At 54.0% G+C, this 26,612-nt stretch overlaps 1 protein-coding gene across 1 annotated transcript in view; it reads right to left on the reverse strand.

The window, feature by feature from the left end:
* Window positions 1-277: 277 nt before the first annotated feature.
* NBEAL2 (neurobeachin like 2) overlaps window positions 278-26,612 on the reverse strand; it is a 27,286-nt gene continuing 951 nt past the window's right edge. Inside the window, exons 2-50 of the mRNA XM_030446489.1 lie at window positions 26,033-26,193; window positions 21,177-21,462; window positions 19,813-19,919; window positions 19,502-19,585; window positions 18,439-18,522; window positions 18,223-18,321; window positions 16,948-17,519; window positions 16,725-16,857; window positions 16,527-16,646; window positions 16,120-16,441; window positions 15,938-16,020; window positions 15,740-15,832; window positions 15,084-15,255; window positions 14,440-14,573; window positions 14,196-14,355; window positions 14,016-14,118; window positions 13,397-13,550; window positions 13,132-13,290; window positions 12,880-13,039; window positions 12,557-12,642; window positions 11,595-12,263; window positions 11,337-11,515; window positions 11,101-11,260; window positions 9,518-9,655; window positions 9,112-9,417; window positions 8,767-8,916; window positions 7,561-7,718; window positions 7,355-7,479; window positions 7,012-7,132; window positions 6,769-6,926; window positions 6,346-6,479; window positions 6,144-6,251; window positions 5,433-5,528; window positions 5,227-5,351; window positions 5,001-5,141; window positions 4,778-4,908; window positions 4,579-4,688; window positions 4,347-4,464; window positions 4,143-4,240; window positions 3,943-4,059; window positions 3,764-3,853; window positions 3,547-3,656; window positions 3,295-3,467; window positions 2,926-3,020; window positions 2,711-2,827; window positions 2,471-2,632; window positions 2,243-2,391; window positions 2,023-2,158; window positions 278-407 (exon numbers count right to left, since the gene is read on the reverse strand). Of these exons, the coding sequence (XP_030302349.1) occupies window positions 303-407; window positions 2,023-2,158; window positions 2,243-2,391; window positions 2,471-2,632; window positions 2,711-2,827; window positions 2,926-3,020; window positions 3,295-3,467; window positions 3,547-3,656; window positions 3,764-3,853; window positions 3,943-4,059; window positions 4,143-4,240; window positions 4,347-4,464; window positions 4,579-4,688; window positions 4,778-4,908; window positions 5,001-5,141; window positions 5,227-5,351; window positions 5,433-5,528; window positions 6,144-6,251; window positions 6,346-6,479; window positions 6,769-6,926; window positions 7,012-7,132; window positions 7,355-7,479; window positions 7,561-7,718; window positions 8,767-8,916; window positions 9,112-9,417; window positions 9,518-9,655; window positions 11,101-11,260; window positions 11,337-11,515; window positions 11,595-12,263; window positions 12,557-12,642; window positions 12,880-13,039; window positions 13,132-13,290; window positions 13,397-13,550; window positions 14,016-14,118; window positions 14,196-14,355; window positions 14,440-14,573; window positions 15,084-15,255; window positions 15,740-15,832; window positions 15,938-16,020; window positions 16,120-16,441; window positions 16,527-16,646; window positions 16,725-16,857; window positions 16,948-17,519; window positions 18,223-18,321; window positions 18,439-18,522; window positions 19,502-19,585; window positions 19,813-19,919; window positions 21,177-21,462; window positions 26,033-26,193 (7,751 nt within the window). The 3' untranslated portion in view covers window positions 278-302. The remainder of the gene's footprint in view (window positions 408-2,022; window positions 2,159-2,242; window positions 2,392-2,470; window positions 2,633-2,710; window positions 2,828-2,925; window positions 3,021-3,294; window positions 3,468-3,546; window positions 3,657-3,763; window positions 3,854-3,942; window positions 4,060-4,142; window positions 4,241-4,346; window positions 4,465-4,578; window positions 4,689-4,777; window positions 4,909-5,000; window positions 5,142-5,226; window positions 5,352-5,432; window positions 5,529-6,143; window positions 6,252-6,345; window positions 6,480-6,768; window positions 6,927-7,011; window positions 7,133-7,354; window positions 7,480-7,560; window positions 7,719-8,766; window positions 8,917-9,111; window positions 9,418-9,517; window positions 9,656-11,100; window positions 11,261-11,336; window positions 11,516-11,594; window positions 12,264-12,556; window positions 12,643-12,879; window positions 13,040-13,131; window positions 13,291-13,396; window positions 13,551-14,015; window positions 14,119-14,195; window positions 14,356-14,439; window positions 14,574-15,083; window positions 15,256-15,739; window positions 15,833-15,937; window positions 16,021-16,119; window positions 16,442-16,526; window positions 16,647-16,724; window positions 16,858-16,947; window positions 17,520-18,222; window positions 18,322-18,438; window positions 18,523-19,501; window positions 19,586-19,812; window positions 19,920-21,176; window positions 21,463-26,032; window positions 26,194-26,612) is intronic.

A 26,612-nucleotide genomic window follows, 5' to 3' on the forward strand; every position in this document is an offset into this window, starting at 1 on the left:
GAGGGGACACCCCATCCGGCTCCTGGCCAGCGGGGCACGGCGGGAGGGGACACACACACACACACACACACAGACAGACATGGCACCCCCCTTCCCAGCGAGGGGTCCCCCCCCTCATTGTCACACTCCCCGCCCCCCCTTGTCCCTCCGTGGGCAGGGGGGACGCGCCCCCCCCTCCCCCTCTTATTTTGGGGGGGGGGGTCGCGGATAAGGCCACGGGCTGAGCGGGGCTGAGCCCCCCCAGGGGGGTGCGGGGAGGCCCCCAGGGGGTGTGGGGTGGGTGCTGGGGGGTGGGTGCCCCCTCAGGCTCTGCTCTCGGGGGGGTTGTATTCGGTCTCCCCCGCTGAGACCTGGGAGATGCGGCGGGTGGAGCGCCAGAGCCGGCGGTGGAATTGTCCTGGTCGCACCTGGGGGAGGAGGGGACAGGGAGAGGGACACCTCAGGGCCATGGTGACAGCCGTGTCCCCATCACCACCTCATTCCAGGAGAGCATCCTCTTCTCCAGTCATCCTCATCCTCTCCTCCAGCTCATCCCCATCCTCTTCTCTATCCCCTTCCAGAAGACCATCCTTCTCCTTCTCCTTCTCCTTCTCCTTCTCCTTCTCCTTCTCCTTCTCCTTCTCCTTCTCCTTCTCCTTCTCCTTCTCCTTCTCCTTCTCCTCCTCCTTCTCCTCCTCCTTCTCCTTCTCCTCTCCACCCCCTGCTCTATCTCCTCTCCCTCCCTTTCTCCATTCCCCTTCCATCCCTTTCTCCATCCCCTTCCCCTTCTCCTCCTCATCCCTTTCTTCATCTCCATCCCCTTCTTCATCCTCTTCTCCATCCCCTTCCAGCAGACCATCCCCTTCTCCATTTCCTCCCCACCCCCTTTTCCATCTCCTCTCCACCCCTTGCTCTATCTCATCCCCACCCCTTTCTCCATCCCCTTCCAGACCAGTCATTCCTTTCTCCATCCCCATCTTCTTCTCCATCCCCTTCCAGAAAACCATCCATTCCCTTCTCCATCCCCTTCTCCATGCCCTTCCAGAAGACCATCCCCTACTCTATCTCACCCCCTTCTCCATCTCATCCCCATCCCTTTCATCCCCTTCTCCATTTCCTTCCAGATGACCATCACCTTCCCCATTCTCTTCTCTGTCCTCTTCCAGAAGATCTCATTCCTTTCCCCATCCCATCTCCCCCCTGCTTCTCCATCTTCATCCTCTCCTCCATCTTCATCCCCTTCCACCTGTTCATGTGTTTCTCCATCCCCATCCTCAGCCCACTCTTCATCTCCATCCCCTTCCAGATTCTCATCTCCTCCATCTCTTCTCCCTGGCAATTGTCCTCCAGATCCTCATCCCTTTCTCCATACCCATTCCTCCTCCTCTTCCAACTCCCAATCCCCTTCTTCATCTCCCATCCCTTCTCCATGTTCACCCTTATTCCCTTCTCCATCTCCACCCCCTTCCAGACCCCCAGTCTCTTCTCCATCACCACCCTCATCCCCTTCCAGATCCCAATCCCATCCCAAATGTCCATCTGCTTCTTCATCCCCTTCCAGATCCTCATCCCTTCTCCCATCACCATCCTTTCCCAACCCTTCATCACCATCCACCCTTTATCATCTCCACCCTTCTCTACCTCCATCCAACTCTGTCTCCACCTCCTTCCCTATCTCCACCTCCTTCCCTATCTCCAACACCACCACCCTCCACCTTCCCTATCTCCATCTCTACTTCCACTTCTACCTCCATCTTCATCCCCTTCCTTATCTCCATCTCCACCCCTCCATCCACCTTCCTTGTCTCCATCTCATCTCCACCTCTACCTCCACCTCCTTCCCCATTTCCACCTCTTCCCTTCCTCCATCCCTATCCCCTTTCCATCCCCACCCCTTCCCTTTCCCATATTCCCTTCCTTGTATCTCCCTCACCCCATGCCACCTCTGTCCCCTCTGCAGGACACACAGAGGTCCCCACCCCAGCAGCACCCAGTGGACACCAAGGCAACCCCCTCCCCAAGGCCTGGGGGGTCCATGCTCACCTCAGCAGGTTGCCCAGCCCCTACCACGATGAGTTTTCCATCCTCCAAGCCCACCAGGATGTGGCTCTTCTCCTTGGTGACGGACACACTGTGGACGGGCACCCTCATGGGCACGGGGGACACGGCTGCCCTGAGGCTGGAGAGGAGAGGAGAGGTGGGATGGGCACCCCTGTCCCTGAGCAGGACACTGAGGTGGGACAAGGTGGGTGTCAGCCCTCACCTCTGGAGGTCCCGGATCTCCAGCCTGCACTGCATGGTCCCCAGCACCACGAACTCCTCCGTCAGGCACATGGCTGTCACCTCCTCATCCAGGGGGACAGAGGAGAGGTGCTTCCCGTTCACCGAGTAGAGGTGCAAGGAGAACCTGTCCTGCAAAACACAGCCAAGAGGGGACATAAAGACATGCTGATGGGGACGAGGGAGGGGACATGGGGACACCTGGACATACCTTCAAGCAGGCTCGTTGACCCACGGCTGTCTGGGCCACCACCTGCCCCTCTGGACCCACAGCCAGGTGGGAGAGGATGGCAGGAGGGGACATCTCCCCCGGTGGCCTCAGGGAGCGGATGAAGAGCCCCCGGCGGATGGTGTGGATGATGATGGTGCCATCCTGTGGGAAGAAGGGGACACAGGAGGTGGGGATGGTGGCACAGGCCACCCCACTGCCCACCCCCCCACCCCAACTTACCCTGGAGCCTGACACTGCCATGTCCAGCTCGGTGCTGATGGCCACACAGGTCACCTCAGCATCGTGGCCATACAGGACCTGGACAGGTTTGGGGGCCAAGCCACTGGAAAAACCACCCTGCCGTTGGGGACATGGGGACCTCAGTGACCTGGTGGCAGGACCCACCATGAGCCACTCCATCTGGAGCGTGGGGTGTCAAGGGGGCAAGCTCCTACCTGCTGTAGGACCTGCCACACCATGCAGGTGGTGTCCCGGGACCCAGAAATGAGGTAGATACCACAAAGGTCAAGTGCCAGGCAGGTGACAACATCTGTGACACCCAGAGGGACACCATGAGTTGTTGTGCCTGTCCCACACCTTGCTTGGTATCCTGACCCCATGGGGTGGCACTGAGATTTTGTGTTTTGGGGTGTGGAGATGCTGCTAACTCTCACCCCATCCCAGGTCCAAGATGGAGCCTTGACTGTCCCCAGAAGAGGGGACACTGACAGATGTCCCCTGCCCACTCGTGTGTCCCCTGCTTCCCCTTATGGCCCTACAAACTCATTGAGGTAACATCTGATCTTCATCAGTGGAGGAGGTACCTATGTGCCTTGTGATGTGCCCAACGACCTTTCCTTTGGCCAGCGAGGTGACACGAAGACTGTTGTCCCAGTGTCCCCCACTGAAGAGCAGCTTCCCATCAGGGGACACGGCCAGCGTGCGGGAGCAGAGATCCACACCGGGAGCAAAGGGGCCCTGCAGGAAGCGCTGGGTCCTGGTGGGAAGGGAGATGGGATGGTGGCAGAGCCACGGGCGGGGTTGGTGGCACTTCTGGTGACCACACGTCCACTTACTTTGAGTTGGAGACGGTGGGGTCTTTGGTGAAGCTGAAGTAGTTGGAGATGTTCTTGTCGTAGGGCAACCAGTTGTGGGTCCCCAACAAACCGTTGGCACTCACGGTGACCTGGGCAGAGATGTGATGGAGGTGACACAGCTCCAACCACTGGAGTCCTCCTGGGGTTTGGTCCCAGGCAGCAGCACACACCCGTGCCTCAGTTTCCCCACACTCACCAGGACATCGGGTGATCCCTGAGTGATGAAGGAGTGCGCCTGGTTCTTGGGCACCACGGCTTGCACCAGGGCCACCCCATCACTGATGCCCTGTGAGGAGACAGCAACCAGTGGGCACCCTCCTGGCCACCACCACCCACTCAGTCCTGGCCAAGGACCTCCCCTAAAGCTGTCCTCACCTCCACAAAGAAGGACTTGAGCTGGTCCAGGTTCTCAAAGACGTTGGGTGAGCGGGTCTCGAGGCGGGCCAGCCTCCTTGCAGCGCTCTCTGCTGACAGCCGGGCAGGATGGGGCTCCTGGTAGGGTCAGGGGACCCATGAGAAGGGAGGTGGCCCCCCAAAAGGGCTATTTTTTGGGTGGGGACAAGGGTATGAGCTACCTTGAGCAGCTGGCAGGGTGTCTGCCCAAAGTTGCTGATGATGCCTTCCAGAGCCTTCCTCTGCGTCTCGTCGGCGATGGCATCCAGGTCGACAGCCCCTGGGGAGCGGGGTGGTCATGGTGAGTGGGGATGGTAGTAGTCATGGTGGGGATGGGGTTTCAGGTGCCAGGTGACCCCCCCTTCCCTCCCAGCCCCACAGCTCACCCTCGTAGGTGCAGTAGTAGAAGACATTGAGGGCCTCCACGGCGGCCGGGCCTCGTTGCTTGTACCCAAAAATGAGATCGATCCACTCGTGGAGGTGGGTTGAGACGTACTCAGACTCCTGGTCAAGGATAGGGCATCAAGGTGGGCTAGGAATGTCCACCCCCTGCCTTGGAACAACCTCCACCCAGGAGTGGAAGCAGAGGAGGGATTGGGATGGGCTCCACCATCTCACCAAAGCTTTGCGGTGCTGGTAGATGAAGTCCTCACGGGAGCGCGCCCAGCGGGGCAGCACCACGTCCCCCACCTTCTCGTTGGAGAGCTGCAGGCAGCCCAGGTCGAAACCTGCAGGCAGGGCAGGCAGTGGGGTGAGGGACATTGATCCCCACCATGCTCCCTGGGGTGCTGTCCCCACGATGGTGTGGCTCCTTTACCATTCTGGTTCTCCAGGAACTCAGGGAAGTAGAAGAACTCAGGGATCAGCTCCTTGACGTCCACGGGGTTCTCCATGCGGGCTTGCCACGCCGCCGGCACCGAGTGGAACTGCCGGTCCGAGCAGTCAAACCTGGGTGGGCACAGGACATCTGGTTGGAGCCTCTTCATCCCCCCCCCTCCCTTGATGTCCCCCTCTTCCTGGTCCACGTGATGGGTGCCCACCTGCCACTCTGCAGCTGGATGTGGAGGGTGGTGAAGGGCTCGGTGCGGATCAGGTAGTGCATGACGCCCGCCGCGTTGGAGTAGTGGGTGCCATAGTGGAACTTGTCCACGGTGCCCGTGGGGTCCTCAAAGCTCTCATACCTGAGGACAATGGGGGAGAGGTCCACCAGGAGCCAGCCATGAGGTCCCCCACATCCTCCATCCTTCCTTTCTTGGAGACACTCACTTCTCCTTCACGTCCCGGGCGTGCCGCTCGTTGGCCACCCCAATGGGCTTGGACAGGTCCCGAAAGACGGATGGGTTGGTGAGGTCAAGGGTCTCTGAGACGTAATCCCGGAGGATCCAAGGGAACTGGGAGGGGGTAGGAGGTGAGTGAGGCTTGGGGGGGAACATGGGGTCTCTGGCAGGATGGTGGTGGGACATGGGGCTCACCACAGGGTACTGGGAGAGGTCGTTGTAGGTGCGCCCCGCGATGGTGTTGAGCTGCATGAGGTACTCAAAGTTGGAGATCTCCCTCAGGACCCATTTCTGGAGAGAAGGGAGGGTGGTTGAGGTGGACCAAGGGGCAGGAGATGGGGAAGACACCCCCAGCCATGGCTGTTCCTGTTTCCAGAACATCCCTGGGATATCCCACAGATATCCCTGTTCCTCTGGCTGTCCTTGGTGCCATGGCCATTCCTGGTCTCCTGGCTGCCCCCATTCCCATGGTCATCCTTGGTCCCACAGCCATCTCCATCTCTGGTCCCATGACCATCCTTTGTCCCGTGGCCATTCCTGGTCTCAGATCATCCCTGGTCCCGTGGTCATCTTGGGTCACGTGGCCATCCTCATCCTATGGCCATCTCCAACCAACGGCCATCCTCATCCTGGCCATATTTGGTCCCATCTCCAACCCATGGCCATCCCTGGTCCCATCACCATCCCTCGTTTCAAACCATCTCTGATCCCATAGCTGTCCCAACCCCATGGCCATCTTGGGTGCCACAGCCACCCTCATCTTCTGCCCATCCTTGGCCCTATGGTCAACTCCAACCCATGGTGACTCATGATCCCATAGCCACCTCCATCCCATGCTGGCACCCTCCTCTTTGCCATCCAGGAAGGGGAGACATGGAGTTGGGGTGCACAAGGTGTGGCTGGTACCTGGGTGAGCCCCGAGGCTTTCAGCAGCTCCTGGGGTGACCGGCTGCCGAAGTAGATCTGGTTGGGGGGACGCAGGCCGAGGATGCAAGAGTACACCTTGTTCCTCACCTGGTGGGACATGGGGAGACCATGGAGTGGTCACAGGTTGGACAGTGCTGTGGCTCTGGGAAGGTTTGGGTGGAGAAGGGAAGGGAGTCACCACCTTTTTTTTGAAGTTGAGGAAGTAGTTGGCTTGGTCGATGAAGAAAAGCTCGAGCGCGGAGCGGCGTAGGTTGTAGCGGCGTAGGTGGACCTCCCGCAGGTGGGACAAGGGACGTTTGAAGTCATAGCCAATCCCTGCCAAGAGGAGGGGGCACAGTGGGTCACCATCCACCCAGAGGCCCATTTCCAAGGCAGGGATGGAGGTCAGCATCACCCTCCCCCCCAGGGCTGGAAGAAGCCCACCCCAAAAATGGCCAACACCCAGCGTGATGGTCTTCTGGAGAAGATGGGATTGGGTGAGAGGTTCCTCACCCTACCTTGCTGCAGGGCCCCCCCTACATCTGGAGAAGATGGGATTGGGTAAGAGGTTCCTCACCCCACCTTGCTGCAGGGACCCCCCCCAACAAAGATCAGGTGATGTTACCTCCCTCTGTCTCCTCCTTCTCACTGCTGCCATCGTAGAAGTAGACATGTTGGGTTGTCACCTCCAGGCGGCCGGGAATGACAGCCACCGTCGTGATGAGCTCACAGTCCTCTGAGACCACCAGTTTCTCCCGCTGGTTCTGCTCCTTGGGTTCAGTCCTGGGTGACACCGGGGGTGAGGAGACCCCAGTGACACCCCCAACCTGGGTGAGACAGTGCCATGGCAAGGGATGGGGACACTCACTGGTTGTCCAGGACGGGGAGGTCCTCCTCGGCCAGTTGGTCATCCTCCAGCTCGCTGACTTTGGCCTCCTTGGCCATGGCGAGTGGGAGGGACTCGGGGGGGTTGTGGAGGTGATCAGCTCCTGAAATGAGGAGGGGGTCAGCAGACACCTCCAGCCACCAATGGGTGAGGGACAAGTCCAGTGAAGATCTCCCACGCTACTCCCAACTCCAACAGAATCCATTGCAACTCCCACCTCAACGCCACCACGTGCATCCAAATGGTGGCACCCCCTCGCCTGTGGTCCTCCCTTGACCACGGCACTGGGGGGACCCCTGGGTGCCCCCCTCCCTCTCAGCCTCACCCAGGTTGTCCCGTAGAGCACTGGCCTCCAAGTGTTGGTCAAAATTCACATTGGGCACCAGCTTCAGCCTCATCCGCGAGTAGGTCTCGGCGCTCGAGAGCTTCCAGCGAACTTCTGGTGGGTTCCTGAGGGACAGGTGAGGGTGAGGCACCCTGGGGACAACCAGCTGTGTCACCACCCCCTGGAGACCAAGATGGGGAGCTCACCGGTCAGCCCAGGCAGAGCGGGGTGAGGTGAGGAGGCGGCAGAGGGACCTCCACTGCTTCAGGACAGTGCTGTGGTGGTTGTTGGACTGCTTGATCACGTTGGCGTGCCGGGTGTTCTCCGCCTTGGCGCGCTTCGCTGCTGGCTCCAGGACCAGCTCCTGCCAAGGGAGTGGGAGGGAAGTGACATCAGGGCTGGGGACACATCCCTGAGGTGAGGAGCATGTCCATGGAGTGACATCCCCAAGGAGAACATCCCCAGAATGATGTCCTCTGGGTGAGAAGAACATCCCCAGGATGATGTCTCCGGGATGAGGAGCACATCCCTAGGATGAAGTTCTTGGGATGAACAGCACATCCCTAGAACCATATCTGCAGGATGAGGAGAACTCCCTGAGGGCCATGTTCCCAGGGTAAGGAGCATGTCCCCAGGATGACATCCCTGGGATGAAGAGCACATCCTCAGGATTAATGTCCCCAGGGTGACAAGCATGTCCCTGAGTTAAGGAGCATGTCCCTAGGATGATATCCACAAGGCAAGGAGCACGTCCCCAGGATGACATCCTTGGCTGATGCCCCTGGGGTGAGGAGCATGTACCCAGGGTGAGGAACATATCCCTGGAATTACATCCCCAGGATGAGAAACACCTCCCGAGGATCTCCCCAGAGGGAGAGCACATCCCCAGTATGATGTCCCCAGGATGAACATCCCCAGGATTAATGTCCCCAGGGAGAGAACCACATCCCTAGGGTGACATCTCCAGAGCAAGAAGCAAATCTTTGGGGGGGAGGAGCACATCCGTGGGATGATGTCTCCAGGATGAGGAGCACAACCCTAGGATGACATTCCTAGGATGAAGTTCCTGGGATGAGGAGCACATCCCTAGAACCATGTCTCCAGGATGAGCAGCACATTCCCAGGATTAATGTCCCCAGGGAGAGAAGCACGTCCCTAGGGTGACATCTCCAGAGCAAGAAGCACATCCTTGGGGTGAGGAGCACATCCATGGGATGATGTTCCTGGGATGAGGAGAACGTCCCTAGGACCATATCTCTAGGACGAGCAGCACATCCCCAGGATTATTGTCCCCAGGGAGAGAACCATGTCCCTAGGGTGACATTTCCAGAGCAAGAAGCACATCCTTGTGGTGAGGAACACACCCTTGGGTCCCCAAGGGTGACATCCCAGGGAAAAGGAGCAGGCAGTACCTGGAACATCTTGTGGCTGGCTGCCTTCTCCTGCTCCCGCCGCTGGGAACTGCTCATCATGGCATCGTAGCAAGCGTTCCAGAAGTTGGACATGTGGTCGTGGCTCTTGGCAAAGGTGTCCATCTCAAACTGGGCCATGGCGGGCTGCACCTACCAAGAGAACCAGGATGAGAGGGCAAGGTGTTCAGAGGGCTTGGCACCCCCCATCCTATGAACATCTCCATCCCGGGTGGTCCCAACCCTCGCTGTCCCAACCCAGTGATGATGCTGACTCTGCCACCCATCTTTAAGCCTGGGATGAGGTTCCCCCAGTGGTGATGCCACCCCCTGCCCCGTGGCACCCACGTGCTTCTCGATGAAGCTCCTCCACTCCGGGGTGGTGCAGAAGAGTTGGAAGTCCTCGTAGAACGTGGGGCTGCCATTGGTGGGGGGCAGGGAGGGCAGGAAGAGCTGCAGCTGCAGGGTCTCGTAGCACTGGTCCATCAGGGTTCGGATGATGGGCACCAACCAGGAGAAGGTCTCTGACTTGGTGTCCAAGGAACGGCGTAAGGGGGTCTCCAGCTTGCCCAGGAGGTAGCAGGCTTCATCCTTTTTGGGGGCTGAGGAGGTCTGCAGCAGGCTGTGCAGCTTCACGTAGGCCAGGGAGTGGAGCTGGGAAGGGACATAGGACATCAGATGGGACACAGGACATCACCTGATCTGCACCAAGGACTGAGGGTCTCACCCTGAGCCCCAGGAAGGGCTGACCCACCTGGGGGTCCTGCAGCATGATGTAGCCAACCAGGATACGGAGACCTGTCTGGGCCATCTCCTTGAGGTCGGAGGTGCCGTTGGCCAGGTGGTACCAGACACCCAGCTTGTCCAGCAGACTGCTCACCCCCTCGTAGATCTTTGGAGACACACACAACACACAGTGAGCCCCTTGCCCACCTCTGCACCCCCTCACCTCCCCAGCTGGCTGGACATGAAGCCATCACCAGGGGTGTCCCTGTCACCCAACCACCCTCAGGGCTTTGGGTTTAATCATGAGCTGAGGCCCTACCTCTACCTCTATCTGAACAGGGTTTGGTTTGAGGGCTGTGGGGTGGACTCAGGGTGGACTTGAGGGTTGGGGGTTATGTTAAAGGTGTGGGGTTATGTTAAAGGTGTGGGGTTAGGACCAAGGGGTTAGGACCAGGGATCAGGATTAAGGGTCAGGACCAAGGGATCAAGACCAAGGGGTCAGGACCAAGGGGCTAGGATTAAGGGATGAAGGGTCAGGATTGGGGTGAGGGCTAAGGTTTAGGACTGCACTTTACACCAAAGAGTAGGGTTAGTGGTTAGGATTTAGGAGGTATGGTTAGTTTCCTACATTCTGCACTAGGTCTTGGGGTATAGGATTAGGATTTTGGTTTACAGTAAGGGTTAGGGTTAAGGGTTGGGATTAGGTTTGTGGTTTAAGGCAAGGCTGTAGGATTAGCATTAGGATTTAGGAGGTAGGGTTGAGTTAGTGTTATGATTTAGATTTAGGGCTTTGAGTATAGGGCTGGGGGTTGGGTTCAAGGCAAGGGTGTAGGGTGAAGTTTAAGGATTAGAGGTTAGAGTTAGGGTTAGGGTTTACAGGAGGGGGTAGGGTTGGATTCACTGGTTATGAGTTAGGGGTAGGATTAGGTTTTAGCATTTAGAGTACGAGGTTAGGTATAGATTAAGATTGTGGGGTTAGGGTTAAGGGTTGGATTCACTGGTTATAGGGCAGGGTTAGGTTTGGATTTACTGGTTATGGTAGGATTTACTGGCTATGGGTCAGGGCTGGATTTACTAGTTATGAGTCAAGGTTAGGGTTGGATTCACTGGTTATGGGTTAGGATTAAGGATTTACTGGTTATGGGTCAAGGTTAGGGTTGGATTTACTGGTTGTGGGTTAAGGTTAGTTTGGATTTACTGGTTATGGGTTAGGGTTGGATTCACTGGTTATGGGTTAGGATTAAGGATTTACTGGTTATGGGTCAAGGTTAGGGTTGGGTTTACTGGTTATGGGTTAAGGTTAGTTTGGATTTACTGGTTATGGGTTAGGGTTGGATTCACTGGTTATGGGTTAAGGTTAGTTTGGATTTACTGGTTATGGGTCAAGGTTAGGGTTGGGTTTACTGGTTATGGGTCAGGGTTAGATTTACTGGTTATGGGTTAGGATTAAGGATTTACTGGTTATGGGTCAGGGTTAAGGCTCAGATTATTTTCTAAGGTCAGGTCCAAGGGCTGCAGGTAGGGGCAGGGTTTAGGGCTTAGGGCCAACATCTGGGGTCAGCGTTAGGGTTCAGAGGTTGGGTTTAGGACCCCCCACCCATGCCCATCCACCTTCTCACTCCACAGGGCCTGGTTGTTGTGTCCTTCAGAGAACAAGAAGTCCTGGAGCAGCCGCAGCAGCTTGAGGGCATTGTGGGTGAAGCCAGGCAGGGCAGCTGGTCCTGACTCCTTCAGATCCGTCAACGCTGACTCCAGCATCATCTCTAGCAGGCTGTGGGAGAGCAGAAAGCTCCATAAGGTGGTTCTACCTTGGGATGCACCCACCTGGGACCCGGGGCAGGACTCACCTGCGCTTGATCTCATCGGGAGGTCGCACCAGCTCGCACGCTGTGCCCAGCTTGGTGAGGACAGAGAAGACCTGTCCACGTTCCCTCCATGCTGTGTCATCCCAGCCCTCCACCCCACGCCACGTCACCGAGAAGACAATGTTGGTCAGGAGGTTGCACAGCTCTTCCTCGGGTGTTTGCTGCCAAATGGAGAAGAAGGGTGAGAGGTCCAGCATCCGGCACAGCCCAGTGGGGCAGGCGCGATGGTTTGGGGCTCACCTGGGGGTTGCTGGTGTTGGAGACGTTGTCACTGGGCAAGGTGTCCTGGTAGCTGCTCTCATCCAGGACGTTGGAGAGGCTGGAACTCTTGCGTGCTCGCATTCCTGGGAAGGGTTTGAAGCTCTCCAGGGGTGAGGGGGTGCCAGGGCCGCTGGCGGGGGTTTGCGCGCCGCTCTCAGCCGTGGTGACGGAGCTGCTGCTGGCCAGGTCGAGTCCCAGGTCAAAGGGGGAGGTGGAGAAGGGTGAGAGTGGGTGGTAGACACCATCAAAGGGAGGACCATCACCCGGGTTGGAGGATGAGCGGCTGGCCCGGTCGGAGGAGTCAAAAGACTTGAAGTTGTAGGAGTGGAAGGACTTGGTGGGACCACTCGGGGAGATGGAGTGGTCGGAGAAGCCCTCAGAGAGCTCCTGGTCTGAGGCTTCGTAGCCCAGAGGCAGGAAGACATCCAGCTCTTGCAGCTCAGCTGGTGGTGAGCTCATCCCCTCTTTGCTGGGGGGGTCTGGGAAGCGGAGCAGCTCCAGGCAGCCCACGTTGCCCACACTGCTCAGGCTGTGTTGGTGGGACTCGTAGGATTCCTTGACGTAGAGCTTGGTGAGCGTGTCCTGCCAGCCAGCCAGCCTTGCCAGCTGCTTCACCATGTCCTGCTGGGAGTAGATCAAGTGGAAGAGCTGCAAGGGAAAGCAAGGGGAAAGACCTGATGATGGTGTCCCTGCTCCTGGCCACTTCTCTTGGGAGTTTGGTGCCTCCAAGGGGAAGGATGTTTGGGTTGGCTGCTGATGGCCCTGAGATCCGGGATCTCCCACAGCCATCACAGGGTGCTACACACCCTCCACGCTGGCACATCCATGTTACCACCATCCCCATGGTCCCTGTGTTGAGGTGTGGTGGGGTGGTGGCCCAGGGAGCTCAGCAGCAGGGTGACCCCTGGGTCCCAGTCCCTGGCACCTCTGGTCCTGCTCACCTTGCGGCAGATATCGAGCCGGACGGTCAGCTCGGCCCGGTGGGACAGGTAAACCACAGCCACCAGGTCCTTGTAGTTGGGAGGGTCTGTGGACAAGGAAAAACAGGCACGGTGGTGGGACATTGCCTTCTGTCCCCAAAAGCCACCAAAGACCCCAAGAGCAGATGGGAAGCCAGCAGTGATGACCCCATGGCGTGTGTTTGGGATGGGTGGCCAAGGCCAGCCTGGTTTGAGTGGGATAGGTGGTACCTGCTCCAAGGACCTGGTTTGGGTGGGAGGGTGGTACCTGCTCCAAGGACCTGGTTTGGGTGGGAGGGTGGTACCTGCTCCAAGGACCTGCTCTGAGAGGCAGCGGAAGAGCAGCATGGAGCCAGGGATGTCACTCAGGTGGGTGACAAGGCCCTGGTACCCGATGTCCTTCAGCTTCAGGCGGTTCTTGCTGCGCTCAGGGACCTTCTCATACTTCAGCATCTTGTAGAGGACCTGGTGAGGCAGAAAGGGGTGACCACCCTTGCTCTGGCACAGCTTTCAGTTGCTGGGGATGCCAAGAGGCTGGCACTGGGGACCCATCTGACCTTGAAGACCCTCTCCCGCACTTCATCCGAGAACTTCTTCTGCACCAGCAATGAGAAGAGGACCTCCACGTGGCCTGGCTCAAAGAGGAAGGTGAAGAGCTGCTCCTGGGCTGGGGAGCCCTTCAGCAGGCTGTGGATCACCTCCAGTGCCCCGCAGACCTGTGGGACACAGAGCTCATGTGCTTCATCAGGACCTCAGGGGCTTCTCCTTACCAGCCCATGGCCCATGGAGGTGCCTGGGGACCTGGGTAGCTCAGTGCCATACCTGCTGCTCGTCCTGTGCCCCAGCCACATAGTTCAACAGGCTCTGCATCTCCTCCCCAGAGAAGCTCCTGCAGAAGAAGTCCTTCACCAGGCTGAAGAGGGATGTCTGCACTGTTTTGATGTCATCAGTGGCCGTGGTCTTCTCCCTGGAGGTGCTGAGGGACAGATGGGTATTCCTGCTGCTCTGCTGTCCATTTGTCACCCATGGCAAGCATGATCCCATATCCCACCCCAGAGCCTGAGGAACAACTCAGTGTAGGCACCCACTGGGAAATGCCCACCCCACATGGTTGGGTCTCTGCAGGGTGCAAGCACCTCCAGTGCCAGTCAAGAAAAGGACAAGAGCAGATGCAGAAACCACCATGATCTGCTGCTGAAGAAATTCTGGGGGTGGGTTTTGAGGCTCAGTGGTCAAAGCCCAGGGTGGAAGCTTAGGGACGGGACACAGACACATGGGGAGTGGAAGGTCCCACAGCCACCACCATGCTCCCACACGAGAAGATGCTCATGGGGGGGATATTGCCCCAGACAGAAGATGTCTACCCCAATCTGCAGCTCCAAAGGCTCAAGCCCATCACCACAGCAGCATCTGGAGGTCCAGGCTAGAAGCAGCAGCTCACCCATAGAAGGTCCGGATGGAGTCGAGCACGTACTGCACCCCGTACTTCTTACGGATGCGTTGCTTGTGGTCCTTGACAACGTTGGCCAGGTACTGGATATGACCTGTGGGGAGGAGGTTGTGAGTGGTCCTGGAAGCTAGTTGGGAGGGAGAACATCCCCAAAGCACTCCCAGGTCCCACCTAAGCGAACGGCAAAGTCGCTGTTGCTCCAGATGCGGAAGTCAAAGAGGAGGTGTTGGTAGAGGAGGTGCAAGAGGAGCCCACTGCCCTCAGAGGCCACCTGCTCCATGAGGATCTGTGAAGCCATCAGCGTGCTCATGTCCAGCAAGGGGCTGGAGACCTGCCACGGGCAAGAGGAGAGGTTTGCTGCACTGCTGTCCCACTTGGAGAACCACAGGATGGAACCTTTGGTAGCCCCCCATACCTTCTGCAGCAGTGCCCCGATGATGGCCGGGCCGTGGCACTGCACCAGGCTCTCCTGGTTCACTGGGTGGTTCTGGATGAAGTTCTTCACCAGCAGCAGGAAGGCAGCCACATTGTTCCTCTCCAGCCTGCTCTCTGCAAGGTATGGGGCAAAGCCCTGCTGGTGGCCTCGAGCACCTTCAAAGGACCTTCTGGAGACCCTGCCGTAAACCTTTCTCTGCAAACTTTTCAGCCCCTTCCCCTTCTTCCCCCCAAATTTAAGTGAGTGGAAACCTCGTTGCTCTGAGCTTCTTGGAAATAAGCAGCTGGGGATGGGGAGAAAACCCATTTCATCTCTGCAGGAGAAGGCTCCGGCATCAACCCAGCCCTACTACAAGACACCAGAGACTCCACACAAAGGCAAGGTGGAGGTAAGGAGGCTGGAGCCACCTTTGTCCCCCTAGAATTGCTCGTTTATGACTAATTGGGCCATAACAGCAGGAAAAGATGTCAATGGTTTCTCCATTACTCTGTGATTCTTGGTGCTCCAAGCAAGACTTCTCATACCCATGGTAGACACCAGCCCACTCCAGACATCACCCAGTGGGGTCACCCCAGGCCATCCCAACTGGATGGCTCCCACTCCACATCCCCTGAGGTCCTCACCTGAGGACCTGCCCAGTGGGATGAGCATGCCCTGGGCATTCCTGGAGGATGTCAGCTCTGGCCCCACCAGGTCGTTGGTCTCCTGCTCATCCTCAGGTTCCTCCTTCTTGGACACCACTTGCTCCAGGAGGGGCAGTAGGACACCCATCCCACCCACACAGTTGACCACGTCCTGCCAGAGGGAGGGGAGAGGCTTTGTTGGGTGACAACAGTGTAGAGGAGGAGGTTCCATGTGCACCTAGAGGTTGTCCTGCCTGCTCATTGGCTTATCCCAAGCTGAGGAGAGCCAGGCCCTGTGGCCAGCAAAGATCAGCAAGCACCTTGACCCCATCCTACAGCTCAAACCTAGACAAAGCCCCCAAAAACCACCTGCACAACCCATGGTGCCTCCCTTGGATACTGAGAACCTATGAGGCAGATAGGTCCTTGGTGGACCCATGGGTCAGGCAGGACCTCAGAGGATCCATGGAGCACGCAGGCCCTTGGTGGACCCAATCTGATGTAGCAGAATCTCCACAGGGTCCACAGGAACCACCCAACACTCCTTAGGGGTCTTGTCCCTGCCCTGTACCCCAGAAGGGCCCCACCTATCTTCATGCCACGGAGTGGATGGGCCAGGATGGAGCCAGGGATGGGACCCTGTGCCCTGTCCATACCTTGATGTCCCAGTTGACCACCCTGTGCCCTGTCAGCCTCCCGTCCAAGCCATGGCTGGGAGAGAGGTCCAGGCAGATGTTGTTCCTGCAGGCCTAGGAGAGAGCGCCATGAGAACATCTTCATGCTCCTGGAGATGTCACCTACAGCAGAAGCTCCACCAGTGCTGTCCCCAACCCCAGAGGGGTGGTTCTCCTCACCTGTGGAGTGTAGTACAGCAAGAGTTTGCTGCTGAGCTCCACCAAGTCACTTTCCAGTGTAAACGGCGACGTCACGTTTGGCCCTGGGGGATGAGGATTGGGGTGAGCTGGGACGTGGTCGAGGAGCCTCTGGTTGCCACCAGCACCCCCACAGATGTCCCCTGCATCCCACCCCGGTGTACCTGCACAGAAGAGTGCCTTGACTTGGGCTTGCTGCAGAGCCTCACAGAAGATGGCCACGGAGCCCAGGTGACCCTCCAGAGAGGTGGGACGGCCCCACTCGGTGTCCTGGCTGCCAGCAGCCGTGGTGGCCACCACCCCCTCAGTGGGGGGCTGAGTAGGGGTCCAGGCACGGGGCCCCAAAGTGGCAGGGACAGACTGGGAGTGGTGGAGCACAGGACGTGCTGGGAAGACCAGGTCCGAGCCGTGGGACGCTGGCTGGTGGCCGGTGGTGGCAGTGGTGGTCCGGTGGCCGGCGGAACCGATGCAGCAGGAGGTGAAGGACTGGAAGGGAGAAGGAGCCATGCTGGACCTCCAGCCCCGTGCCACGGGGAGAGGGGTTCAGCCAGGGGGAGGGGGGCTGCCCCACCTCGTGGAGGGAGGGGAAGCGGAGCTGCGCTGTCTTCCGTAGGTGCCCATCGGTGTAGATGCTGACGATGTTCTGGCCAAAGGGCCGGCGGCCGGCGACGTGGACGATGTCAACGCAGTGCTGAGGAGAGAAGGAGGGGACATCAGGCATCCTGGCATCCTCCTTGCTCCTCCTGATGGGGACGGGGATGGTGCTCACCCAAGCTGAGTCGTTGAAGGCAAACTCTGGCAATGCCACGGTCATGTAGTCCTTCTTGGTGCAGACGGCCACCACCAAGACGCCACCGGCGGTGAAGAAAGCTTCAAAGCCCGTCCCACCAGCTGTGAAGAAGCTGGTAGAGGAGAAGCAGGGTGGGGATGGCAGTGCTGCCCCTCTTCATCCTCACCTCAACCCTCCCCACTCCCTTCCCCTTGAGCATCACCTGTAGAGCTGTCTCCTCTTCGGCCTCACCGCTGGCTCGGGCTCCTCCTCGCTCAGGCACAACCAAGCGTGGAAAGCGAAGGCCCCACCAGGCCACTTCTGGACGGAGGGCACCATGATCCCCGCCATGCTGGGCATCAGGTCAAAGCTCTGCAGAGCCCGGGGTGGCCCTTCCACCCTCGCCATCCCCGAGAGGGCCCGGATGACGGGCGCCAGGTAGGGGTGAGGTCCCCGACCCCGCTGGCGCCTCAGGAGCCGCAAGAGTTGCCGCAGTTCTCCGGGGCGGATGGAGAGGCTGCCCAAGGCTCGCAGAAGCTCAAGTAAATGTTCAGAGCAGGCAACTGGAAGAGCTGGTTCGGTGGCCAAGGCACCCAGGAGGTAGCCCACCATGCCTGCCTTGACACAAGTGAGGCGGTTGGGCAAGGAGGCTTCGCAGAGCCGCCGCAGCTGGCCTGAGAGGAAGACCTGAAGGTCCCGGCACGCCAACGTTGGCAACCAGGCCAGGAGGATGAGGAGGGGCTGCTCGTTGCGGATGGGGTGGACTGGGAAGGAGCTGTGGTCACCTTCTACTGCCTGTTGAAACACAGGGGGTGGTTGGTGCAGCTCTGACCCCATGGAGAGGTACAGATCTTCCACCCTGGTCAGCACAAGCCTATCAGAGACCCCTGTGCATCAAAAGTCTTGGAGAACTTGAAGTTCAAAAGTTTTGGAGACCTCGAATGCCTCAGAAGTCTTGGAAACAGGCATCAAGAGTCTTGAGAACTCCAAGCATCCAAAGTCTTGGAGGTACCTATGCATCAAGAGTCTTGGAGACCCTTGTACTTCAAGTATCTTGGAGAACTCCATGCAACAAAAGTGTTGGAAAACCCCTGTGCATCAAGGGCCTTGGAGACCCTTGTGCCTCAAACGTCTTGGGGAACCTCCATGGATCAAGCATCTTGGAACTCCTGTGCATCAAGCACGTTGGAGACCCCAATGTTTCAAGCACCTTGGAGACCCTGTGTATCAAGCATTTTGGAGATCTTGGCACACTCAGCAGTACTAAAGAAAGCACTGCTCCATCAGGAAGGGCTCAAATCTCCTCAAAGCTGAGCAGGACACCAAGCTAAAGATGGTCCCAGGACCCCTTGGGAGAAAGTTCCCCATTGGGAAACTAACAGGGTGGAGAAGACTCTGGGTGGGGGTGAGGAATGGGACTGCTGGGGGCTGAGTTCCACCACGAACCACCAGCACTGAGGGGCTTTGCTCAGCGAGGAGGAGAAGTGGACATGCTCACCATGTTGAGGAGCTCCTGGAGCAGGCGTTGGGTGGGCTGGCCCTGGCTCCTCAAGACCTCGTAGAGGTGGGTGTAGCCGATGCGTTCCTTGAACACCTCCTGCAAGCACCCAGGCATGTGGGACCACGCCCCGAGCCCCACCATCTGCTGCTTGCACCCCAGCCCCCAAACCCACCCATATTTGGGGTGAATCCCCCACCCTGGTCCACTGCCCACCTTGGCTGAGGGGGAGCTGCTCATGATGGCAGTGAGCACCCCAATGGCGTGGACCGCGATGGCGTCGGAGCTGCCCTCAAAGACCTGTGGAGACATGGGGGTGGGGGGTGGGTCTGCCAAGCCTTGGGGCTGGGGAGGGGACACACAACCCCACCACAGTTGGTGGTTTGGAGCCATGGGATTGGGGACACACACACAACCCCACCACAGTTGGTGGTTTGGAGCCATGGGATTGGGGACACACACACAACCCCACCAGAGTTGGTGGTTTGGAGCCATGGGATTGGGGACACACACACAACCCCACCAGAGTTGGTGGTTTGGAGCCATGGGGTTGAGGAGGGGGGGGACACACAACCCCACCACAGTTGGTGGTTTGGAGCCATGGGGTTGGGAAGGGGGGACACACACACCCCACAACACCTCGTGGTTTGGAGCCATGGGGTTGGGGAGGGGACACACACAGAACCCCACCACAGTTGGTGGTTTGGAGCCATGGGATTGGGGACACACACACAACCCCACCAGAGCTGGTGGTTTGGAGCCATGGGGTTGAGGAGGGGGGACACACACACCCCACAACACCTCGTGGTTTAGAGCCATGGGGTTGGGGAGGGGACATACAACCCACCACAGCTGGTGGTTTGGAGCCATGGGGTTGGGAAGGGGACACACAACCCACCACAGCTGGTGGTTTGCAGCCATGGGGTTGGGAAGGGGACACACATACACACACACCCTGCAACACCTCGTGGTTTGGAGCCATGGGATTGGGGAGGGGACACACACACAACCCCACCAGAGCTGGTGGTTTGGAGCCATGGGATTGGGAAGGGGGGGGGGACACACCCCACAACACCTCGTGGTTTGGAGCCATGGGATTGGGGAGGGGACACACACACACACCCTGCAACACCTCGTGGTTTGGAGCCATGGGGTTGGGGAGGGGGGACACACACAACCCCACCACAACTGGTGGTTTGGAGCCATGGGGTTGGGAAGGGGACACACACACACCCCACAACACCTCGTGGTTTGGTTGTGAGGTGGCTCCAGACAATACCTGCTGGAGCTTGTCCCCATCTGGTGGCTGTGTGGGGATGTCCTCCCGGGCTCCCCCCGCCTCCCGTGAGTTGCTGAGGTAGAGCTGTGGGACACAAGGTGGGTGTCAGTCCCAGGGAGAAGCACCTGGCACGGGGTAGGGGGAAGAGGGATGGTGGTTATGGAGTGTCCCCACCCTAAGGATGCTGTTGCAGCAGTGCCATCACCCTGTCCCGGCATCGTTAGGAAGCAGGACGGGTGAGGATGAAGATGAGGGTGTGCCCCACCCTGGTGTCATCAGGGGAGGGGACAGTGAGGTGGCCACCTCAGTACCTTGCTGTTCTGGAGGAGGCGGATGATGTGCTCAAAGCAGTTGTTGCTGAGGAAGACAGCTTGGAGGACAGGCCTGTCCTCACAGCTCAGCATGGCCGGGATGGCATCTGGGGGTAGGGGGAGATGGATCAGCACCCATCCCACCTCCCCATCCCCAAATACCCCCCATGAGCATCTACCCAACCCACCTCCCCATCCCCAAATACCCCCCATGAGCACCTACCCAACCCACCTCCCCATCCCCAAATACCCCCCATGAGCACCTACCCAACCCACCTCCCCATCCCCACCCACCCCCCTCCCCCATAAGCATCTACCCATCCCACCTCCCCATCCCCAAATACCAACCCATGAGCACCTACCCAACCCAAGTTCATGAGCACCTACCCAACCCACCTCCCCATCCTCAAATACCCCCCATGAGCACCTACCCAACCCCCCCCCCCCCCCCATGAGCATCTACCCATTCCACCTCTCCATCCCCACCCCCCCCCCATGAGCACCCAAACCACCTCCCCATCCCCAAATACCCCCCATGAGCACCTACCCACCCCACCTCCCCCCTCCATGAGCACCTACCCAACCCACCTCCCCATCCCCACTTCTTTCCCTATGAGCACCCAACCTACCTCCCCATCCCCACCTCTTCCCCTATGAGCACCTACCCAACCCATCCACCCCCCCATGAGCTCCTACCCAACCCTCTTCCCCATCCCCACCTCTTCCCTTATGAGCACCTACCCAACCCACCCACCCAGCCATGAGCACCTACCCATCCCACCTCCCCATCCCCACCCATCCCCCTCCCCCATGAGCACCTACCCAACACACCTCCTCTTCCCCAAATACCCCCCATGAGCACCCAACCCACCTCCCCATCCCCACCTCTTCCCCTATGAGCACCTACCCAACCCACCCCCCCCATGAGCACCCATCCCACCTCCCCATCCCCAAATACCCCCATGAGCACCTTCCCAACCCATCCACTACCCAACCCATCCACCCCCCCATGAGCACCTATCCAACCCACCTCCCCATCCCCATGAGCACCTATCCAACCCACCTCCCCATCCCCATGAGCACCTACCCAACCCACCTCCCCATCCCCACCTTCCCCCCCATGAGCATCCATCCCGCCTCCTCATCCCCAAATACCCCCATGAGCACCTACCCAACCCTCCCCCACCATGAGCACCCATCCCACCTCCCCCCCCATGAGCACCTATCCAACCCATCCACCCCCCCATGAGCACCTACCCAACCCACCTCCCCATCCCCATGAGCACCTACCCAACCCACCTCCCCATCCCCAAATACCCCCCATGAGCACCTACCCAACCCACCCACCCCCCATGAGCACCTACCCAACATGAGGACCCTCAGAGCCACCAGGCCGCCGGCCGCCTCCGGCGCCACAGAAGCAACGGGGAGGTCGGAGTTGAGAACCCTGAAGTAGCCATCCAGGAGGAGCCTCAAGGGCACGGGACCCACCCCGGGGCTGCTGCCGTGGAGGACGTGGACCACGGCCACCACCACCTGGAGAACCAGCTCCAGCATCCCGGGGAGAGGGGGGGGTTCCCCACCTCCCCGCCGTAGCACCCCCAGAAGCACCTCCAGCGCCGCCGGCGTGATGGCCCTGATGGCGTTGGGCTGTTGGGATAGTTGGGATTGGAGGTCTTCTATCGCGATAGAAACCTCCTCCTTTTGGAGGTCTTCACCCAAATTCTGCTTTTTTTAGGCTTTCAGATTGATGAAGTTTCGTGTCAGCTCAAATTGGAGCCACCAGAGGAGTTCTGAACCTCACGAATCAACAGCTTTGGCTCCGCTTGCTCTTGGTTGATTTTTTTTTTTTTAAGGTAAAACCCAAGGAGTTTAGGGATGGAAATGGAAATACAGAATCATTCCATGCTGATTTATTGTCTCTGTATATGTAATATTCTGTATTTTTAGGGCTGGAAATTAAAATCTAGAATCATAGGATTATTCTGGGTTTCAATTCCCAGCCCTAAATTCAGTGGATTTTCCATTAAAAAAGAAGAAAGATGAAAAATAGAGTATTAAACACAGAATCATTACGTATTATATATCCATATATAAGCAATATTCTGTATTTTTAGGGCTGGAAATTGAAATCTAGAATTATAGGATTATTCTGGGTTTCAATTCCCAGCCCTAAATTCAGTGGATTTTCCATTAAAAAGAAGAAAGATGAAAAACAGAGTATTAAATATAGAATAATTATGTATTATACATCTCTATATATGGAATATTCTGTATTTTAAGGGCTGGAAATTGAAATCTAGAATCATAGGATCATTTTGTGGTTAAATTCCTAGCCCTAAATTCAGTGGATTTTCCATTAAAAAAGAAGAATTAAATGAAAAACAGAATATTAAATATAGAATAATTATTTATATATATATATATATGTATTATATATATGGAATATTCTATATTTTAAGGGCTGGAAATTGAAATCTAGAATCATAGGATTATTCTGGGTTTCAATTCCCAGCCCTAAATTCAGTGGATTTTCCATTAAAAAGAAGAATTAAATGAAAACCAGAATATTAACCACTAAATAATCATTACATATTATATATATCCATATATATATATGAAATATTCTATATTTTAAGAGGTGGAAAGTGAAATCCAGAATCATAGAATCATTCTGTGTTTAAATTCCTAGCCTAAATTCAGTGGATTTTCCATTAAAAAAGAAGAATTAAATGAAAAACAGAATATTAAATATAGAATAATTATTTATATATATATATGTATTATATATATGGAATATTCTGTATTTTAAGAGCTGGAAAGTGAAATCCAGAATCATAGAATAATTCCATGTTTAAATTCCTAGCCCTAAATTCAGTGGATTTTGCCTTAAAAAAAAAAAAGAACTAAAAGACAGAATATTAAATATAGAATTTAAATATAGAAGCACAGAATTATTTTACATATATTACATATATAGAATATATATTTAGGGTTGAAGGTTTAGGCAGAGAATCATAGAATTATTATATATATATTTTTAATTTCTATATATACATTTTTCTGTGTGTTTAGGGCTGGGAATTTAAATATAGACTAATGATCTATATAGAATATTTATATACTATATTTATATTTATATACATCCACAAAAAGGGCCGGAAAGAGGACCTAGGAAACTACAGGCCCGTCAGCCTGACCTCAGTGCCTGGCAGGGTTATGGAACAGATCATCCTCAGTGCAATCACACAGCACCTGCAGGATGGGCAAGGGATCAGACCCAGCCAGCACGGGGTTAGGAAGGGCAGGTCCTGTCTGACCAACCTGATCTCCTTTTATCATCAGGGGACTGCCTGGGGATGAGGGGAAGGCTGTGGATGTGGTCTGCCTGGACTTCAGCAAGGCCTTTGACACCGTCTCCCACAGCATCCTCCTGAAGAAGCTGTCAGCCCACAGCTTGGACAGGAGCACCCTGTGCTGGGTTAGGAACTGGCTGGAGGGCCGGGCCCAGAGAGTGGTGCTGAACGGGGCTGCATCAAATTGGCGGCTGTGGTGTCCCCCAGGGATCAGTGTTGGGCCCAGTTCTGTTCAATATCTTTATTGATGATTTAGATGAGGGGATTGAGTCCATCATCAGCAAATTCACAGATGACACTAAGCTGGGGGGAGTGTGGATCAGCTGGAAGGCAGGAGGGCTCTGCAGAGGGACCTGGACAGACTGGAGAGTTGGGATGATCCCAACGGGATGAGGTTCAACATTCCAAGTGCCGGGTCCTGCACTTTGGCCACAACAACCCCATGGGGAGCTCCAGGCTGGGCACAGAGTGGCAGAAAGGGACCTGGGAGTCTGGATTGCCAGGAAGCTGAAGAGGAGCCAGCAGTGTGCCCAGGTGGCCAAGAAGGCCAATGGCATCCTGGGCTGGTCAGGAACAGCGTGGCCAGCAGGTCCAGGGAAGGGATTCTGCCCCTGTGCTCAGCTCTGGGGAGGCCACAGCTTGAGTCCTGTGTCCAGTTCTGGGCCCCTCAGCAAGTCCCTCAGGAAGGAGCTTGAGGTGCTGGAGCAGGTCCAGAGAAGAGCAAGGAGGCTGTGAAGGGATCCAGCAGAATTGCTGTGAGGAAGGGCTGAGGGAGCTGGGGGTGTTGAGGCTGGAGAAGAGGAGGCTCAGGGGAGACCTCATCACTCTCTCCAACTCCCTGAAAGGAGGTTGGAGCCAGGGGGGGGTTGGGCTCTTTTCCCAGGCAACTCTCAGCAAGACAAGAGGGCAGGGTCTCAAGTTGTGCCAGGGGAGGTTTAGGTTGGAGATGAGAAAGAATTTCTTTCTGGAGAGGGTGATCAGGCATTGGAATGGGCTGCCCAGGGAAGTAGTGGATTCTCCGTGTCTGGAGATCTTTCCAAAGAGCCTGGATGTGGCACTGAGTGCCATGGGCTGGGAACCACGGGGGGAGTGGATCAAGGGTTGGACTTGATGATCTCTGAGGTCCCTTCCAACCCAGCCAATTCTGTGATTCTATGATTCTATGATATATCTATAATTTTCTGTATTTTTAATGGTTGGAACTTCAAATATAGAATTTAGAAAGATTCTGGATTTAAATTTCCAGCCCTAAATTCAGTGGATTTTACCTCAAAAAAGAAAAAAAATTAAATAAAAAAAGGAACTTAAATATAGACTCATTCCATTTGATGTATATCTATAGATAATATATTTAAGGCAGAAAGATTAAATTTAAATATAGACCCCCAGAACCTTTGGATATTTCAATTTCCAGCTCTAAACGCAGTGGGTTTGACCTCAAAAAGAAAAAAAAAAGGCAAAACCCAAGCAAACTGATTTTAAAAAAAGTTTCCACAAATTATGGAGTTTAATTTTAAACTTTATCTCACTTAGAGAAGCAATGAATAATACAAAGATCAAGAAATGAATATTAAATAGTAAAAATTTAATTGAATATTAAATTAAAAAATTAAAATTTGATTTAAATTATATTTAAAATTAATATTAAAAATTATATTAATTTATTAAATAAATAAATTATTACATATATTACATTTATTAAATAAATTAAATAACTTAAATAATATTAATATTAATTGAATAAATTAATATTAAATTAATTATTAAACGAATTAATATAAATATCAAATTATTAAATATTAAATTATTAAATATTATATTACATTATATATTATATATTATTAAATTATTAAATATTATAAATTAAAAAATTAAATATATAAAATTGATTAATGCTAGAGAAATAGAAAATGAAAATATACTGATTTAATGCTACTATTAATTGAGTTAATTTTAACATTATTGATATATATTAATATAATTACATTGTTTATTAATTTTTAAAATTATAAATAATATAATTTAATTATATTTAATAATTTTAATAATTTATATTTATATATTGTATTTAATAATTTAATAATATAATATATTAGAGAGATATTAGATATTATATTATATATTATATATTATATATTATATATTATATATTATATAATTAATATAATTAAGTTCTTTATATTTAGCATTAATATATGAATATAATTAGAGATAACTGTAACATCATAACAATTAATGAATATATTACATATGAATATATTAATGAACATATTATATAATGAATATAATGCTAACAATGTTTATAAAATTAATATAATGCTATATTTGGCAATAATAAATGATTTAATCTAATATATATAATCTAATATAATAATAATTATATTTGTATATAATATAAATAATATTATATGTTAAATAATATACATTAATATATTAACATATTTATATATTAATATTATATTATTATATTATTATATATGATATTTATATTTATATTAATAATTATATTATATTATTATACATAATGATATATATGATGTATAATAATACTATTATATTATATTCATATTAATAATTATATTTATATTTATATATAATATTATATTTATCATAATATTATATTTATTATATATTATATTTATTAAATATATTATATATTATATATATTATTAATATATAATATATAATATATATAACAATAAATAACAAAGATTAAATAAAAACTCAATATTAAGCAACAGAATGAATACTTTAACCCCACCAAATTATTAATTTAATTACGAGATATTTAATAATCCAGAAGAAATAAAACCTTGAGGTTTGATGAGGATCCCAACCCCCCCTCATCCCCTTCCTCACCTTACCTTAGACCCCGAGAGGATGGCCCCAAACAGATGGATCAGCCGGAGCTGGATGGGCTCCGGGAGGTGTTCTCCAGGCTGGAAGCTCTCTGGGAGGATGAGGAGGGATGGATTTCCATCAAGAAGGGAATAAAAACAGAGGGAAAACCCCAAAACCCCTTTTCCTACTCAAGTCCACCCCAAACCCCAGCCCTGGCAGGATGATGCCCAATAATTTATTTTATTTATTTTATTTTTTTGGCATGGTTTATTTTGCCTAAAAGCCCCCAAAATAACGAGTTCTGGTTCAAAACTAAAGAGTTATTTTTGGGATTTACAGGTGGCTGGGGGAGGTTTAGGTGATTTTTTGCAACGTCTCTACCTCAGAGCGGGTTTCTTGGGGGGTTTCCAACCAAAAAAATCCCTTTTCTGTTGGTTTTTACAGAACCCTGAGGTTGTGCAGGATTTTATCTCTGCTTCAGGATCCTACACTTGCTCCTGGGACAGGATGGATCCATAGGGTGAGGTTCTGGAGAGGATGGATCCATGGGGTGAGGTCCTACAGAGGGATCTGGAGAGGTTGGATCCATGGGGTGAGGTTCTG

This window comes from Calypte anna, chromosome 2, assembly GCF_003957555.1.
Source record: "Calypte anna isolate BGI_N300 chromosome 2, bCalAnn1_v1.p, whole genome shotgun sequence".
NCBI lineage: Eukaryota > Metazoa > Chordata > Aves > Apodiformes > Trochilidae > Calypte > Calypte anna.